The sequence below is a fragment of the Canis lupus genome, chromosome 19, assembly GCF_048164855.1.
Source record: "Canis lupus baileyi chromosome 19, mCanLup2.hap1, whole genome shotgun sequence".
Lineage (NCBI taxonomy): Eukaryota > Metazoa > Chordata > Mammalia > Carnivora > Canidae > Canis > Canis lupus.
In genome coordinates, this window is record NC_132856.1 from 26,624,585 (window position 1) to 26,643,427 (window position 18,843).

The 18,843-nt window shown below is 38.4% G+C and overlaps 1 protein-coding gene across 28 annotated transcripts in view; it reads right to left on the reverse strand.

Moving 5' to 3' along the window:
• Positions 1-18,843, reverse strand: part of SLC25A26 (solute carrier family 25 member 26) — a 196,080-nt gene that overhangs the window by 22,158 nt on the left and 155,079 nt on the right. For 25 of the 28 annotated variants that reach the window (XR_012011809.1, XR_012011810.1, XM_072785475.1 and 22 more), the window contains one exon: positions 9,207-9,251. The exons of the other annotated variants lie outside the window; for them this stretch is intronic. Coding sequence is in view for 23 of the 25 variants with exons in the window: in XM_072785475.1 (XP_072641576.1) it covers positions 9,207-9,251 (45 nt within the window). In the remaining 2 variants the exon portion in view is untranslated. The remainder of the gene's footprint in view (positions 1-9,206; positions 9,252-18,843) is intronic. 28 annotated transcript variants of the gene reach the window in all.

The window sequence follows — 18,843 nt, forward strand, 5'->3', positions numbered from 1 at the left end:
TCCAGTGACCCTCAGTTTGTTTCCTAAGATTAAGAGTCTCTTATGGTTTATCTCCTTCTCTGATTTCAGCTTGTTTTGTTTTTCCCTCCCTTCCCCTATGCTCCTCTGTTTTGTTTCTTAAATTCTACATGAGTGAAATCATTTAATTTTCTTTCTCTGTTTGACTTATGTTGCTTAGCATAATACCCTCTAGTTATATCCACATCATTGCAAATATAAGATTTCATTTTTTGATGGCTGAGTAATATTCCATTGTGTATGTGTAAAATACCACATCTTCTTTATCCATTCAACTGTTGATAGGCATCTGGGCTCTTTCCATAGCGTTACTACTGTGGACACTGCTGCTATAAACACTGGGGTGCAGGTGCCCCTTCAGATCACTGCATCTGTATCTTTGGAGTAAAGACCCAGTAGTGCAATTGCTGGGTCACAGGGTAGTTCTATTTTCAAACTTTTCAAGAACCTCCCTACTGTTTCCCAGAGCACAGCACCAGCTTGCATTCCACCAACAGTGCAAGAGGGTTCCCCTCTCTCCGCATCCTCGCCGACTTCTTTCATTTCCTGTCTTGTTAACTTTAGCCACCCTGACGGGTGCGAGGTGGTGCCTCATTATGGTTTTGAACTAACATGTCTTAAATGGAGAGTTTCAAAGCAAAGTTTTAAACCAAGAAAATGATTAGCCATAATTGAGACCACAATTAAGCTTTCGTTTCTGTGATACCATGGCTCTAGCAATAAAATCAAGTAGCTAAAAGCCTAAAATGGGTTTCTCCTACAGAACTAGCTTTCATAACTGAAGACAGATTTACCAACGGACAACTAGGTATCATTCATAACACACAAGCTGATTACAGTTACAATGGCAGGTTGATTTGAAAGCATTCGGAGATGTGTCAATAGCACCAACCCTGTGTGGGTTGATATGTACCTTGTTTGTGCTTAAACTATATTTGGTTGGTTGAGACATTAAGACACTTGCTTTCTAGACAAGTAAGGTGGTGAAGATATTAAGAATTTGTAAGAAAGGGGCGCCTGGATGGCTTAGTCAGCAAGTGTCCGCCTGTGGCTCAGGTCATGATCCCGGGGTCCTGGGATCGAACCCTACATCAGGCTCCCTGCTCAGGGGGGAGTCTGCCTCTTCCTCTTCCCCTGCCCCTCCCCCAGCTTGTACACACACTCTCTCTCCCCCTCTCAAATAAAATCTTTAACAAAAAAGAATTTGTACGAAAGCCTTTAATGAAAGATTATGCTGGTAATTAAAGGGAAAGAAATTTCACTTATTATTTTTTAGAGATCTATGAGAGAGAGCATGGAAGCATAAGAGCATGGGGAAGAAGGGGAAAGGAAGATAGAGAATCTCAAGCAGACTCCATGCTGAGTGTGGAGCCTGATGTGGGTCTCAAGATCCTGAGATCACCACCAACACGAAACTAAGAGTAGGATGCTCAACTGACTGTACCACCCAGGCACCCTTCATTTATGATTCTTGAGCAAAAGCAAGATGGGCCCAAATGCTGAGTTGTTTAGTAATATTTAGGATTTATAGTTTAAAAATATTATTTGGGGGTAATGTGGCTACATTTTACTAGAGGGGTATTTATTCTGAATGGGCATTTTCTGAGTTTTCTGAATCTGTGATTAGATGGCTTTTGTTAGTTTTGGGTAGGGAAAAAAGGTCTCTTTTTATTAACAATATCTAAATGTATCACAGAATAAAAATTAAAACAAATTACTGTAACTGATGTTCATGATGTTGACTGGGAGTCAACAAGAAAAGGTAGGATTATTTTTAATAATTCTGCCTGCAAAGGCATACCTGGAAGGCTATATTTAAGTACAGAACAATTGTTATAAAAGATCTTTAAGGTTAAAATGAAAGAACTGAGGTACTGCACTAAGGACTCCCATTTATCTGGAACAAATATACTGGGAAGCCTCTATCCTTAACAGTACCAGAAAAATATAAATAATAATGAGTCACGACTTTCATTAACCTTCAAAAGCTATCTCATCTCACCCCTAATTCTCTAGGACAGGGAGCTCACTACCTTCAACTCTGGAATCCCAGAGGCCCTGCACAGTTCCTTATACAAAGAAGGTTGGCAAATACCTGGTACTGGATGAGTGCCTACAACGTAAGCAGTGTTTGATGACTTTACTCTTGTATAAAGAACAGGGGAAGACAAGAACTGGCCAAACATAATCTCAAATGTTCATTCTTGGCTCAGTAGAGAACACTATAAACCAGGAATGGCAAGTAGGTTCCACCTCCATCACTTTGAGTTGTGGAGCTTTTCGAGGAGCTGTGCTAAGTGGTTCCAAGGTTCTGTTTAGGTTCAGTGGGATAGAGGGCTCTGATCCACCAAGATAGAGAGGCTGAAGCAGTAGCAAAGCCATCCCAGTGAACAGTCAAGCCAAACAGACTAAACAAGCCCCAAAAATGCTCACAAATAACCAGAAAGCAAGTTTAAAAAACAAAAACAAAAAGCGAACTCCTTTTTTCCCATTTTTCAAAGGAGGTTACATGTGAATCTAGAGCTGCATCCTTTGAAGTCAAATACTGGCAAAGTTTTCTATCTCTAAAGGAACTGGAATCATTATAGGCATTTTTTAAAGTGCTGTTTAATATATATCTATGTTTGATAATATGATTAAGCTAAAGTATGGTAAACTCCCCTCTTTTCTCACACTGTCGCAGCCAAAAAAGTCCATGTGACTCATCATAGTAATCTTCTATCTGACTGATCCTATTTATCATTTTAGTCACAAACTTGCCTAAGTAGGAGACAAATGTATAAAAGAAAGAAGACAGGGGCGCCGGGGTGGCTCAGATGGTTAAGCGTCTGCCTTTGGCTCAGCTCACGATCTCAGGGTCCTGGGATCGAGCCCCACATCAGGCTCCCTGCTCAGCAGGGAGTCTGCTTCTCCCTCTCCCCCCCCCCGCCCCCCACCCTCTGCTTGTGCTCTCTCCCTCAAATGAATAAGTTAAAAATCTTAAAAAAGCAAGAAAGCAAGAAACAAAAAAGGACTCCTGGCGTGCTTTTTATTGTTTTGACAGAGGACCCTGACTCCCTATCCTCTAAACTGTGGCACTGGTGAAGCAGGGTTAAACCTGACCTTCAGTAATGGAGCCTGCATGGAATGTGCTGGGCCTTGTCATTACTGCGACTTCTCAACTGCAGCTACTGTGGATGCCAGGCACCTGAGTGCACAGGTTAAACAAGGGTTGGGAGAGGAGCCCAGAGATCCAGAAGCCACACCCTTTCCTGCCACCTCTCAAGGCCATTACAATAGAGGACATGCCTTGACCTTTCACTATCTGCCTTGGACAAACTACACAAAACAAGAATTTTCAAACCTTTTGCTTACAGATTGAATCCCACCTAAAAGTAGGAGGAATTTTTTATTTTCCCAACTCCCGTATTATGGGATCCCTCTGCCTCTCCCTCAGTAGCCCTAGAAACAAGAAAATGTCACCCACTACTTTTATCAATCAAATAAAAGGACACTACGACATTCTGATTTCTCTTTTTACACAAAGTGTCCCATATCTTCCAGGATGAAAATTAAGAACTCAAATGTTCTTATAGTTTTGAATTGTTCAAGATCCCTGCTTCATTCTGTGATTTTGATAAAATCCTTACTAGCACTTTAGGCTCTAACTCGACTGGTGGTCTGGACAGAAAATTACTTTGCTCTCAATTTCAGGTGTTTTCTTCCCTGATGACATGTTATAGTTAATTTAGGGTACAAACTTAGTGTGGCAAAAATCACATACATACATACACACTTTTACTCCGTTATCATTCCCTTCTCCGTCTTTAGTATGCCTTTATTGGAAGTCTAAGTTCTGACCAAACATGTCCGTACAGACACCAGAAATGAAAAAGTGTACGTGGAGACAATGAGCGCTGAGCATCTTCTATACTATTATACAGACTGCTAAAGAGTATGGGAGAATTTTGTTGTCAGTTGGGATAGTGATAGACATTTTAACTATTATCAAATTAAGAATTAAGAATAAACAAGTTATTAACTCTTCCACTTGAATACAAAGTTTTTTTTATAAAGTACTGACAATACAAAGTATATATGAAAAACCTAAATCAGTACTTTATACATTGTATTATAATTAAAAGAATAATCCATTGGCCTCTGATTTCTATTACAAAGTTATGACTTCATCTTAAAAAATCATCAGCACGGTGTTATCCTCTTATGTAACCAAGATGATTTTATTTTATTTTCATTATGCTTCAACAATTGCATCTGTACTTAAAGATCGTATTTCTTCTAGTTACTGCTTTGCAACTTTGTAACATCCTGTAGCCAGAAGCCTATTTAGACCTGACTCCATTCTTAATAATCCTCTAAAACTGCACTGCACACTTCTGTTAAATATTCAGATAATACAAAAAAAGTAACATTCTTACATGGAATTTTATCATAACCTTCCAAAATATGCTTATTGTTTACCTAAAGCTCAGTAAGAGCTTTGTTATAGCTATGAACATACTTCTAAAAGAAACTAATTATAAATGAAACAGCATTAAAGGAGAGCACTTGATGTGATGAGCACTGGGTTTTGTAGACAACTGATGAATTACTGAACTCTACATCTGAAACTAAGTACACAGTGTGGCTGGAATATGTTGGGGTGGGTGGTAGGGGATAAGATGGTGGGGGGGGGCTGGGCAGAGGACATAGAACTGTATCAAAGAGATGTCACTGAAGGGTTTTAGTGGACAGTGGTATGATCTATTTCCTTAGAAGATCACTCTGGCTGCTATGGAGAGAGGATATTTTTGGGAAGCAAGAATGGAATCAGGGAGATTTTCTGAGCAGCGAATGTATACCAACTGAAACAACAGGTGTGTCAGAGGTCTCAACACCAACAGTGGACTTGCTGATGGGCTGGGTCATGAGGAGGGGGAAGGAGAACTGTGGCGTAATTCGTTGCCTCCTACTTCAGCAAGCAGTAGATATTCATGTTCTTTACTGAGACAGGGACAACAGGGAAGGAATAGGCTGGGGAGAAGGAGAACAAAACCCAAGAGTTCGGTCCTGCTCCTGCACTGGGTGGCCTGAGACATCTTGAGTGAACGTGTCAATTAGGAAGCTGGTCACATAAAGCTGTATCTCAGAGGAGGCAGTCCATGACAGAATTATACATCCACAAGTCATCTATATAAAGACCATATCTAAGGCCAAGGGGGCAAAATAAAATAATAAGCGATGGGTCTTTATCAGGTAATAATAACCATGGAATCTATCATGTTTCTCTTCTGGTTGGGCTGCCAAAAAGTTCCAAACACAACATGAATCTTAAAGGACAATTATCTTCTTGGGGATTCTGAGTATGATAATCTACCCTCTTTTATTTTTCTTCTTTTCTACGGTGTCTAGCCTTCTTTCATGCAAACTCTTACAGTCTATGTACTATGAGAAAAAAGGGACAGAAAAAAATGAGGTAGTGTAATGACGCAATTAGGGAGTCAGGAGGACTGGCTCCTACATCTGAAAAGTCTCCAATTACAGACACATTACCTTAACCTTATCTGGTGGTTTGTGCCTCTCTCATTGACTCCAAGCTCCTCAAAGGCAAGAACCCTCTTATTCACCTTTGCATTGTTGTGAAAGGGGCCAATGTCCAGCTCAAGAGTACGCGGGCAATGCTTAAATACTCCCAGTACCTGTCATATATCCATAAATGCAAGGGACTGAGGCCTTGCTCCAGTCCTCTAAAGCTTAGTTCTAAATTGTTTTAAACATTGCACACTGTGTGATTAAATACCAACAAGCAATGCACACAAATGTTAGGTAAGTTAGGGTAAATCTTCAGGGCCTAGATTGGAAGATTTCAAGGAGGGGGAAAAAAAACACCCCAAACTGAACTGGCTTTGGAAGATGCACAGTGTTTGGAGATGTGGAAGCATATTTCAGAAAGCAGCTAAAAAAAACAGAGGCAGTGAGGAGCCTGTTAGGGCTGGAGAGAAAGAATTTTGAAAAAGTATAGGGGGGAGGGAGCCAGAAAAAACAGTGTGGATATCTACTTCATGTTTCAGAGTGTCAGGAAGTTACAAATTTCTGAGAACTTCCAAGAGATGTTCAAGGAATATCACACAAATTTACTGTGTAGAATGGAGAAACTGTCAGGGCCTAGTCTAGGCATAAGTAAGAATCTGACAAAAAGGAGGCCACAGGTTCCAAAAAGTCAGAGTCCACCAAAACTTGGTGAGTGATGTGAAATGGACAGAGAGGAAGAGATGGTGAGATTATAATCCAGGGCCTGGACCCCACGGGTCAGATTAGTAGTATGATTAACAGAAATGGAGATAGGGGACACCTGGGTGGCTCAGTGGTTGAGCGTCTGCATTTGGTTCAGGGCATGGTCCTGGGTCCTGGGGTCAAGTCCCCAATGAGGCTCTTCGCCGAGAGTCTGCTTTCTCCCTCTCCCTATGTCTCTGCGCACTCTCTGTGTCTTTCATGAGTAAATAAATAAAATCTTAAAAAAAAAAAAAAAGACAGAGGTAGCAGGAGGAAGTGATTTTAGAAAAAGATAATACGCTTAATTGTAGGCAGAGTAAGTTTCAGAAAACAGTGGCCACTCCCTGTCTCCAGGCACTCTGCCCCTCACAGCACAATGTGTATGCAACCTGCTCGAGTCCTGGTAGAGAAAAATCTTCCTAAGAAGTATTCTCACAGAAATATAATAGAGAAATTCTTCCATATATTACAATCACTCCATGGCTGCAAAAGCAAACTTGATGGATAAAATCATAAACACAAAAATAAAAGAGGTGCCCAAAATTGTCTACTTCTATAAAGCACTGTGAGTTCACATTTAGATGTTTAAACAAAATATTATGTGAAAAGATGCTCAACATTGTTTAGCCATGAGAGAACTGCAAATTAAAACCACAATGACGTACCAGTACACAACTATTAGAATGGCTAAAAAGATTTTTTTAATCTTCTGATATAACAAGTGATGACAGGGCAGCAGAGCAACTAGAACTCTCATACATTGTTGCAAAATGGGACAACTGCTTTAAGAAACAGTTTGACAGTTAAACTTATTAATTAAACTTATACTTTCCCTATGACCTTATTCCTAAGTACCTACCCAAGAGAAACAAAAACATATGTTCCCTTACAAATATCTGTATGCAAATTTATAGCAGCTTTATTCATAACCATCAAAAACTGGAAACTCAAATGCATTTCAACTAGTCAATGGATAAGCAAACTGTACTTCTGTACACAATGTGATACTACTCGGTGACAAAAAGATTCAAACTACTTACAGGCAAAAATATGAATGAATCTCAAAAGCAAATTAAGTGAAATAAGCCAGGCACAAAATGCCATATATAGTGTATGATTCTTCTTATGTGATATTCTGGAAAAAGGAAAACTGGAAATATTTTGTATTCTGGTAATTGTGGTAGTCATAAACATTTGTCGAAACTCATAAAAACGTACATTAGCAAAGGGTGGATGTTCCTGTATCAAAATTACTCAATAAATGTGACTTAAAAAAAAGTATCACTTTAACATTTGCTCAAAGACAACTGTTAAAAGTGTAACATTATGATCTATGATTACTCTGAAAAATTCTAGACATTTCTTAACTAGTTAGAATACTATAAATGTCCTTAATACTGAAAAGAAATAAACCCCATGCTTTTTCCCTTTTAGGCCTCAAAACATTCCTATGCAAAGATAGGGTGTAAGGATGTTAGCGAGTGTGCAGAAGCTGCGTGAATGCTGGTTATTGAGACACTAATAAAGTAAGTCTTGTTTGCTGGACAGCTGTTGGCTCCATTGTTCTTTGGTCACACACAGAAAAGGAGAGCTGTTATGCTCATGGAATGTGACCTTCTCATTGGATAGCTGTTACATCATGCCCAGAAACACTGCCGAAGAAATCCATTCTCACCATGCACCACAAAGAAAATGGTCAAAACAAAAACAATGAAAGACCCAAGAAACTATATGTAAAGTATATCTATAAAATAAGCTGTGCTACTTAAAATCAGATCACTTGTAAGAATAGTTTGTTGATATGTAATATTCCATAGTTTCTTTTGTATGAGAAATGTTTTGTCTCATCTTACTATCCTTAGCGTATAACCTCCGAGTACAATTTTTTTTTGACTTTTCAAAAGACAGGCTTTGATTACTAATTCCATGTAACTATGAGACTAATTACTTTACTTTTTGTATTATCAAATGCCTACCTAGGTACTTTGCCATTTTACAGTTTGGTCATTTACAAACCATTTTCACTTGGACAAGGATTTTCAAAATCTTTTAATCATCATGCAAATGTACTAGACACATTTTACATCGCAACCCAGTACAGAGACGTGTCCAGGAGCAACCCACACTAAGATTTTACAAAATAAGACTTATCCTTACCACATAAGATGTTCTCTACTATTTCCTTTTCTATTAGTCTTTACAATGCTGTCAAATATCTACACAATCCATATCATGACCTACAATTTTCAAAACCATTGCCCCAGAAGATTAAAGAAAAACATTTCATGTTTTAAACACAGGCTTTTAAAAATCCATTTTATTATTTGTAATGAAACATATGAGTGACCTTCCCTGAGGCTGACTCACAACTCCTAACACTCTGTTCCCCCTAGGGAGTCCCATGCCTGGCTGGGGTGAGCAGCAGACATGGAAGGGACAGTCAGGGCCCATGGCCTCACTGCTCCCTCAGTTGCCAAACACTACATGTGAGTGGGGGAGGCCTCAGCCAGTGGAGGCCTACAGACACTGGAGGCCTACTCTCCACTCAGCCAGTGGAGGCCTACAGACACACTTGCTTTCTTTCCATTTACAAACACTGTTATTCCTTAACTTCTATACACATGCACACATGCACAGATGAAATAAAATTCAGCCAAGGAGAGAGTTGTTGCAAGAAGAAAGAAAGTAAAGCAAATTTTTTCCTTAACATCCGTGGGTTTCAGTTATGCCTGCTATACTCAGCTTCCACTACCACAGATATCAGAAAAAGATTAGAAGACTGAATTGGCATGTAAATCACATGCAGAAAGTATTTTCAATTACCAACAATTTTGAGTTTTTAAACTGCTAGTCAATATCATATTCTGCTACTCCATACTGAAAATGGTGGGTATTTATGATAGAGAGAAATTTTATATGAAAACTGGAAAACTTACTTTTAAGGACTCCCACATGGGAAACTGGACCAATGAGAAAGGAATCTGAAGAGGAAATAAAAAAATAAAAAAAATTAGGAAAGATCAGAGTTTGCCTAGCATTACTACATGAATCTATAACTATTATTTAGAAACCTTAGTTCATTTTTATTTTATTTATAAAATAAAGCTAAATTTATTAAAATTTAAAATTAAATTTATAGGTATGGTAGACACATAGTTTTCAGAGAGTTAAGCTGTAACTGCCTTTAGAGCTCTGCTAACTTTCTGAGCCCAAGGGACAAAAAAATGATGATATAAAACCCTTTTGAAACAGAAAGAGAAGCACAATACAGAGATCTGGCTACCGAAATGACAAAATAAATATTTCCTAACACAAGCAATAAAGACTTTAAAGACTTGACATTTTTCTGCTGAAGAGTTAGAGCTGTCTACTCCTTAGCAGGCCAAGTGTTTGAGCTTGAAACAGAAACAGGGAAGGGGAGGAGGGCGGGGGGTGGGGGTGAATGGGTGACAGGCACTGAGGGGGGGCACTTGACGGGATGAGCACTGGGTGTTATTCTGTATGTTGGTAAATTGAACACCAATAAAAAATAAATTTATTTAAAAAAAAGAAACAGAAACAGGGAGAGGGAGGAAAATGCAGAGGGAGGGGGAAAGAGGGAACAAGTGGGGGGGCAAAGGAGGGCGGGGAGCGGGGGAGGAGGTGGCAGTGAGGGGAGCAGGAAGACAGAGAAAAGGAGGGAAAGGGAAGGAAAGAAGAGGAGTGAAAAGGAAGAAAAGGAGGGGCAGGGAGGGAGGGAAGGACGGAGAGAGGGAGAGTAAGGAAGGGATGTCCAGGGGAGGCACAAGAATGAACAGAGCAGGTAGGAAAGAGAGGAGAGGAGACACATAGAGCCACTTACAAGAGGAAGCTGAGAAATAGGGACAGAGGAACAGAACAGCCAGTCTGACAGTGGGAAGGGTCAGCTTGTCAATGGTGCAGGAGTACAGGAGCACAAGTGGGCCTGATGACTGGCTAGTCCCCAGAGTAGGCAGGGAGAGGAGTCATCTGCAGTAGCCCAATGTGATGCTGAGGACAACAGCACACTGATGGCAAGTGTCTGCAGTCAGGTGGTTAACACTAAGAACTAGAATTACCAAGCGCTTCTCATGTATCAGGTACTGTGCTAGTAAGCACTTCCTGAGCTTTATTTCACTCCTCTCAACAACCCTGTATGGCAGTTAAGTATTATTACTACCTCCATGTTACAGATGAAGAGGAGGTTCAGGGAATCTGTGTAACTTGACTAAAGACACCCTACGAAGCCCAGACAATCTGACTCCAGAGCCCTCTGCTACTCTACCTAGAAGACATCTAAGTGCATTGATCTGCACATAAATTCACCCCCAGTAGAATCTGCTTTCAATGACATCTCCTAAAATTTGAAAACAGAACCACACCACCCTATTTCCTAAGACAAAAACACCTGAACTCCACTCAACACCACCCACTAGCCTCTGTGACACCCAGTCACTGCCCAAAAGGGCTGTGCTGGGATGATGCTGCTCTGAGCAGGCCATGGCCCCAGCATTGTTTTCTGTATTCAGCTCAGCTGTAAGTTAAGAGTAAAATATGGACTTTGAACATTATCAATATGCATATGGGTATGTGAGTGCTTGAAGTGTGTGTGTGCTAGAGACCACTACCTTGAAGGCATTAATGGATATTTACCTTCAAATGAATCAACGGCATTCAATTACTCTGAAGTATCTACACTTAATCACAAATTAAAAGTCTAACATCTTCTGTCTTACTCTGCTGGAGCAAATAATGGTCCCAGGTTTGAGAGTGGACATGGAGAAAAAAATCTGTCTTCCTGTCAGGCAGGAAGTGGTAATAAGAAAAAAAAAATCAATGACAACAATCCAGTTTAGGCTGACAAAAAGAATCTCAGAGAAGTTTGCTGTCTTCATAATAGGCAGCATCCTACCCTGGATGTCAAAATTGCTCAACAGGAGTGAAACGGAGTTTAGTTTTTTTGTCACCAAAACATGAAAGCAGTGACGAAAAATCTATTCTGAAACTAAAGTTCAATTATATTAGCTATTTAAACCCCCCAAACTGACTGTATAATAGTTTTCTTTTTTGAGGGAGGGAATGGTTTAAGATTTTATTTATTTATTTGACAGAGAGAGTGCACGCACACAAGCAAAAGGCAGAGGGAGAGGAGAAAAGCAGGCTCCCCTCTGAGCAAGGAGCCTTATGTGGGGCTCAATCCCAGGACTCCAAGGTCAGGACCTGAGCCTAAGGCAGATGCTTACCTGACTGAGCCACCCATGCACCCCTGTATAATAGTTTTCTAAAAGTTTTTCTAAATTTCAAACAAATGCATAGCATGTAATAGAATATCCAAGAAGACTAAGAGGTACTAGGATTATAGATGATTTTCATTTTCTTCTTTGTACTCACCCCTCCCAGATATAAGTTTATCACATTTTAACAAGAATGTAAATATTTCATATTTATAAAATTTAAAAAAGGCCTTATAACTTATTTTAATGGTCCACAGAGGCATTTTTTACTTCTGGATTAAAATAACCTGGGGTGCCCAGGTGGCGCGGTTGGTTAAGCATCCGACTCCTGGTTTCAGATCAGGTCATGATCTCACAGTCCTGGGATCCAGCCCCACAGCAGAGTCTAGGGTCTATGCTCAGCGGGGAGTCTGCTGGAGATTCTGGCTCTCACTCTCCCTCTACCCTACGCTCCCCTGTCCCTGCTGGTAGGCGCTCAGGTCTTCTTTCTCAAACAAATAAGTACATCTTTAAAAATAAATAAGTAAAAATAAAAATAACCTGTAAAACTTCATTGTAGGATATCTACGCTTTTGGGATACTTAATGTATTAGAGTTTGAACCCTACAGATGAGCATTTTGCCCATTTTCCTTTACTAAAAGCTACTCATTAAATTGTTCCTTCAAGTTTAAAGAAGTAATTTAAAAATCACACAGTTGAAATGGCCAAACTATTCTATAGGGTATTTATCTTAAAAAGTGAGCCAACAGTAAACCCCAGCTTTACTCTCTAAAACGAGATTAACTGACAGTCTAAGGTAATTAAATGCACTGTAAATGCTTAAATAATTAAATTTATTTCTGGTTTCTGGTAGTGAAATATCCCTCTTAAGATAAACTCCTGATGTGTAAAAAATTTTTCAAATATTCTTCAAGTCAAAATTCTATTGAATGCTTTTTGTCATTTACAAGATGAAGAAACAATAATGAAAATGTGTTCCACACATGTGAAAGGAGTACTGCCAGCGAATACAGCTCCCGGGCTAAAACAAACCCTTTTCCCAACCTCTACAGAACATGGGTCTGACAAAGAGCTAGCTCCCTCCCCATGTCTGGTTTGGAGTTACAGAACAGTGATGTTTCTTCAAAATGTGGAATTTTAAACCCCAAACAGATGTAAGCTGTTATTCTAAAATGTTTTATAGATGAAGAAAATGAATAGCTGCACTCAGAGGTCTTATATTCCAAAACACAACATACTCATTTTATTACACCAAAAGTTACAAAATGGCTCACTGTTGTGACCTTTTTAATGCCTCCATTTAAGATGTTGTGTTTGAATAAGGTTGTTACGACCCAGGGCACTAATAAGTTAGCAGCAGTAAACCCAGCTACCATCAAAGAGGCAGATGCAGAGGGGAAAAAAACCTGCTAAAATTCAACATGGATTCCACTTAGTAGTAATAAACACAGCAATAATGCTGTACAAGAGTACATGTGAGGATTTCATGTGAAGTAGATAAAATTAAATATAGGCGTGGTGAGCAGGGGAAGGAAGTGTTGGGCATTACTAATGAAATAAAGAATTTACAAAATTACATTATGAACATGCTTTACCTCTCATTAACTACTGGACCAGAATCATCACTGAAGCCAATCAATGCTTTTTTTAACCCTGAGATCTTAAAACAAGTGTCTGTGACCTTATGGTACTTAAAAAATAATGAAGTGATTTATAACAAACCCAGGGAATATAAAGATATGATTTCTAAGGTTTTATTTATCTCTAAAATTCTATTTTTCAAAAAAAAGTCTATTTTTCAGTGGAAAAAAATCACATTAGAATATCACCACTGTTTTAAAAAATACTTGATGGTTAGCTGCAATGAACATAATACTACTATGAATGCTCTAGGAAGCATAAGTTAAAAGCTATGAAAGCTACTGTACGTTGGCAGAAATAACCTAAAACTCTCTAGCAATAAGACAAAAAAAAAAAAAAAAAAAAAAAAAACGGAAACTTTTTGCTATGACTTCAAATTAATAGGGGTTTGAAGTACAGCATGGAATTGGCAGGCCTGCCATGGATACCACACTGGGTCCGAGAACTGACTCATTCCAATTTTCAAGGGATCCTACAAGTGACCCACAGAGATGTCTCCTTTTTGTTGCCTGACAGTGTCCAAATTTCTATGACTGATTTAGCGTTTTCCACTTTAATGTTGCAGCGGTAACAAAGCGATTCTCCTCTTAAATATGCTGTGCCTTTTTCCCATTCAATCCCAAAGGTAACAAAGGACAAAGCAAGTTGAAGACCTAAAAACCTTTGCTTCTAAGTGACTATTGTTCCAAAATTTAAAATTAAACAAAAAAAGGTGAGAAACATTCAAAGCTGGTCTGCTAGCATTTGACAGGACAGAAAAGAATTCTAACAGTCAATACACACTGATTTTTCAATTTAACAACCAGAATCCACTTACTCTCCATACATAGAGAACAGAACACCTACCTAATAAAGGAAATTAACCTAAAAGTAGGAAAAATCTAAAGTGAATTATTCCTTAGGCTTTTAAGAGATGTTAAAAGTCGTTCCAAAATATCTTTCCAAAAAAAGCACAAAGTGGACAAAAGAGTATCAAAATGTAACACGAAAAAGGAGAAGTGTGTAAGTGGTTTGACTCTTAAGTAAATCTTTTAAGAACTCATCCAGGAGCTCTGAGAATATTACCAATCACTAACTCCTGTGTGCTGGGCACAGCAAGTCCTTGACAAATGTTAGCACTGAAGGTCCTGATCAGATTTTCTTTCTCTGCATTCTACAGAATTATCACAGTAATTGTGTCTGGGTGGAAGGTGCTCCTAGTATATCAACGTATGTGTGAGTGCGCCAGGCACAGAGCACCATTATGTAGACAAGATAACAACAATGTCAAATTAGTCCGTGGTCCACTATACTTCTGAAGTCCTAAAAACAAGTTTCACTGTTTTTACAAGTAAAAAGTGGTTTTGGCTCAGATCACGATCTCTCAGGTAGTGGGATCGATCCTACATGAGGCTCCACACTCTGTTCAAAGGTTCTCTCCCTCTGCCCCTTCCTCTGCATGCCAATCTGTTCCCTAGCTCTCTTTCTCAAAAATAAATAAATAAATCTTTAAAAATAAAAAAAATCTAAAAAAATCTAAATGATACTGTGGCAGAAATAAAAAATGTTTTTACCTAAAATTCATATGGATTCTCAAGAGACTCCAAATAGCCAGAAATTATTTTCTTTAAAAAGAAGAACAAAGTTAAGGTCTCATATTTCATGACTTCAAAACTTACTACAAAACCATAGTAAGCAAAATGATGTGGCAGTGGCATCAAGACATACACATCGATGCAACAGAGAGCCCAGAAATAAACCCTTGCATATATACAAATGGTCTTTAACAAACCATTCCAGGATTGTACATGGGGGAAAGGCAATCTCTTCAACAAATAATGCTAGAAAACCTGAATATTCACAAGCAAACAAATAAAGGTGGAGTCTTACACCATATATAAAAATTAACTCAAAATGGATCAAACATCTAAATGTAGGACCTACAACTATGAAACTCTAAAGAAGAAAACATAGGGCAAAGTGTTCATGACAGTGCCAATGCTTTCTTGGATACAACACTAAAAGCACAGGCAACAACAGCAAAACAAGACAAATGGGACTACATTAGTATTTAAAACTTTTGTACACCAAAGTACATAATCACTAGATTGAAAAGACACACTATGGAATGGGAGAAAAGGTCTGCAAATCATGTATCTGACAAAAGGTTAAGATTCAGACTATATTAGGGGTCCCTGGGTGGCTTAGTGGGTTAAGCATCCAACTTTTTATTTCAGCTCAGGTCATGATCTCAGGGTTGTGAGATCAAGTCCTGCATTAGGCTCCGTGCTCAGTGGGAGTCTGCTTGAGATTTTCTCTCTCTCTCTCTCTCTGTCCCTTCCCCTGCTCAAGCCCTCTCTCTAAATAAAGAATATATTTTTAAAAACTTCTATAGCTCAACAGCAACAAAAACCTACAAATGGGCAAAGGATTTGGACAGACATTTCTCGTGAAAAGATATCCAAAAGGCCACAACCATATGAAAAGATGTTCAATATTATTCAACAAAATACTGTGTGTGTGTGTGTGTACACACACATACATAAATATGAGCCTTAAAAACAAGGAAATTCTGATAAATGCTACAGAAGGAATGAATCCTGGGGACATTATACTAATTGAAATAAGCCAATCACAAAAAGACAAATACTGTATGATTCCACTTATGTGAGGAATCTAGAGTAGTGAAATTCATAGACACAGAAAGTAGGACGGTGGTTGCCAAGAGACAGAAGAGGGAGAAGGAGAGTTCTTATTCAATGGGTACATAGTTTTAGTTCTGCAAGATGAAAGGAGTTTTGGAGACCAGTTGCACAACAATGTGAAAATTGTAAATTTTTTTAAAGGTTTAATTTGTTAAAATACACAAAGCATTTATCATCTTAAACATTTTTTACAGTTCAGTTGTATGAAAGTTACTACTAATAAAAAGGCAAGCCACAGACTGAAAGAAAATATTCACAAAATAACCTGAAAAGGACTTCTTTTTAGAATATATAAAGACCTTTCAAACCTCATTAACTAAAAATAAAAGTGGGGGGGATAATCCAATTTTTAAATTACACACAAGACTTGCACACGCACTTCACAAAGAAATACATATACAAATTGCTAACATAAGCACAGGAAAAGATATTCAACATCATTAGTCATCAGGGAAATGTTAATTAAAACACACTGAGAGAAAAGGCCACTGGTTCCCCAAAAGCTAAACACAGAATTACCGTATGACGCAGCATTCTGCTCCTAGGTATACAGCCAAAATAACTGAACAAAGGGCCTCAAACAGATACTTGTACATCAATCTTCACTGAAGCATCATTCACAATAAATCAAACAATCCAAGTGTCCACCAACAAATAAACTAAAAATTAAAATGGGTGCCACCCATACAATGGAGTATTATTGTGCCATAAAAAGGAATGAAGTTCTAACACCTGCTATAGCACGGAAGAACCATGAAAAACATCATACTAGGTGAAATAAGCCAGACACAAATGGGCAAATAATGTATTGTTCCACTTACATGAAATATCTAAAATAGGCAAATTCATAGAGACAGAAACCAGATTAGGGGTTACCAGGGGCTGGGGGGAGAGGGCAGTGGGGAGTTCTTCCTCTAGGAGTACAGAGTTTCTGTCTGGCGGGGGGGGGGGGGGGGATGACAACATCTTGGGACCAGGCATTGGTGACCGTTCACTAGATCGAGAATGACACTAATGTGTACATTTAATGGTTAAAGTGACAAGTGTTAGGTTTTACCTATTTCACAGCACGATTTAAAAACTGTTTTTCAAAAAGCACACACTGACAAGGCACTGTACAACCACTAACAGGCTGACATCAGAAAGACTGAAAAAATCAAATAAGAGTAAGGATGGATAGCAATCACAACTCTATTTTGCTTGTAGGAACTTAAAACAGGACAATTGCGTCCAAAGGATCAGTGTTTGATCCAGAAATTCCACACCTAGGTATTTAGTCAAGAGCAATAACAAAATATGTCAACGATTAAATTTGTCATGAATGTCATAGCAGCTTTAATCACAACAGTTACGGCCCATCAACAAAAGTAATGCTATATGTAGTGTGGTATAGTCCTACTGTAGAATAATGGCAATAAAGTGGAAAGAACTATTGATATTTGCTATCACATATAATGTCCCTCACACACGTTATGCTCAGCAAAAGAAGTCAGACAAAAAGAGAGTTCATACTGTATGGTTGCTTTTACATCAATTTCTAAGAAAAGGCAACACTATCCCAGGTGGGCAGACTGCCTGGGATGGATTACTACAGAATGCTCTAGGTTATGGAAATACTCAATATCATAATAGTGATGTGGATTATAGAAGTGTATCCATCCTTCAAAAGTATACATCTATCCTTTGTGCATTTCAACGAATACAAATTTAATCTTCAAATGTACTATAAAACATACAACAGTAATCAAAGTCAAGAGTAGGAGGTGATACAGATGAGTAAAAATGGCCGAATATTGACACCAGCTGAAGCCTGGAGAGGAGCACTTAGGCTTCATTATACTATTCCATTTACCTTGTGTGTGTTTTAATTTTCCCATAGCAAAAAAATGTGTATAGGTAAAGCAGAATTACATTCTCATCTAAAAATTCATACACAGAAGCCTAAAATGAAAAGGTCAAAGTGAGCTCCCTACCTCCATTTAACCAGTTAACTGACATTTGAGCCCAGGACACTTAGTTTTGGTTTGGGTTTTCTCATTAAACGTCAGTATAGGAGTCCTAAAACTGGATTTTTCTCCTAACAATATCATAGAGATATTACCATATTCATTAATTATAAATCTGTCATTTCTGATCAATGCATAGTATTTCACAGTATTTATCCTCAATAAATTATTTCTATTTTTCTCATAAAATGCTCTTTTTAATATTTCTAATATATAGCAGATCCTAGACATATCGCACAGATTATAAATATACTATTTCTGAACAAACTTATGACAAGGCTTAGAAGAGGAAGGCCCAACATTAACCCTTCATTAACACAATCATCCTTAAAAATGCCCAAGGTTAATATTCAAGTCTCTCAGAACACAAAGAAATTGTCTTTTAGGTATCAAGTTTAATTTACCAAATCAATCAAAATGAAAAAAAAATAAATAAAACCACACTGGCTTTTATACTGCAAGTGATTCTAACACACCATTCCACACTGACTCCTAGCAAATGTTCAACACTTGCATTAACACTTAATCCTGCAACCAGAGGTCTGTAAACATAACTTACATGGTAGGATTATGGTATCAAAAATTATACCAACATAGGTATGACTGAGCAGAATGTAACTATGGGGTCACAAGTAGATATAACCTGTGGTCTTCCTAAAAAGATGAACTATTTTTATCAGTTGGGGTTCTTAGGAAATAAAGTTAAAAATACTTTTAACAGTTTTCCATTTAGGGCAAGAAAAATTTTTTAAAATCTATCTTTAGGGGCAGCCCGGGTGGCTCAGCGGTTTAGTGCCGCCTTCAGCCCAGGGTGTGATCGTGGAGACCTGGGATCAAGTCCCATGTCAGGCTCCTCGCATGAAGCCTGCTTCTCCCACTGCCTGTGTCTCTGCCTCTCTCTCTCTCTGTCTCTCATGAATAAATAAAATCTTTTTTAAAAATCTATATTTATATAAATATATACACATATGCCAATGCCTTCATTGATAAATTTATTCTCACTGATTTCT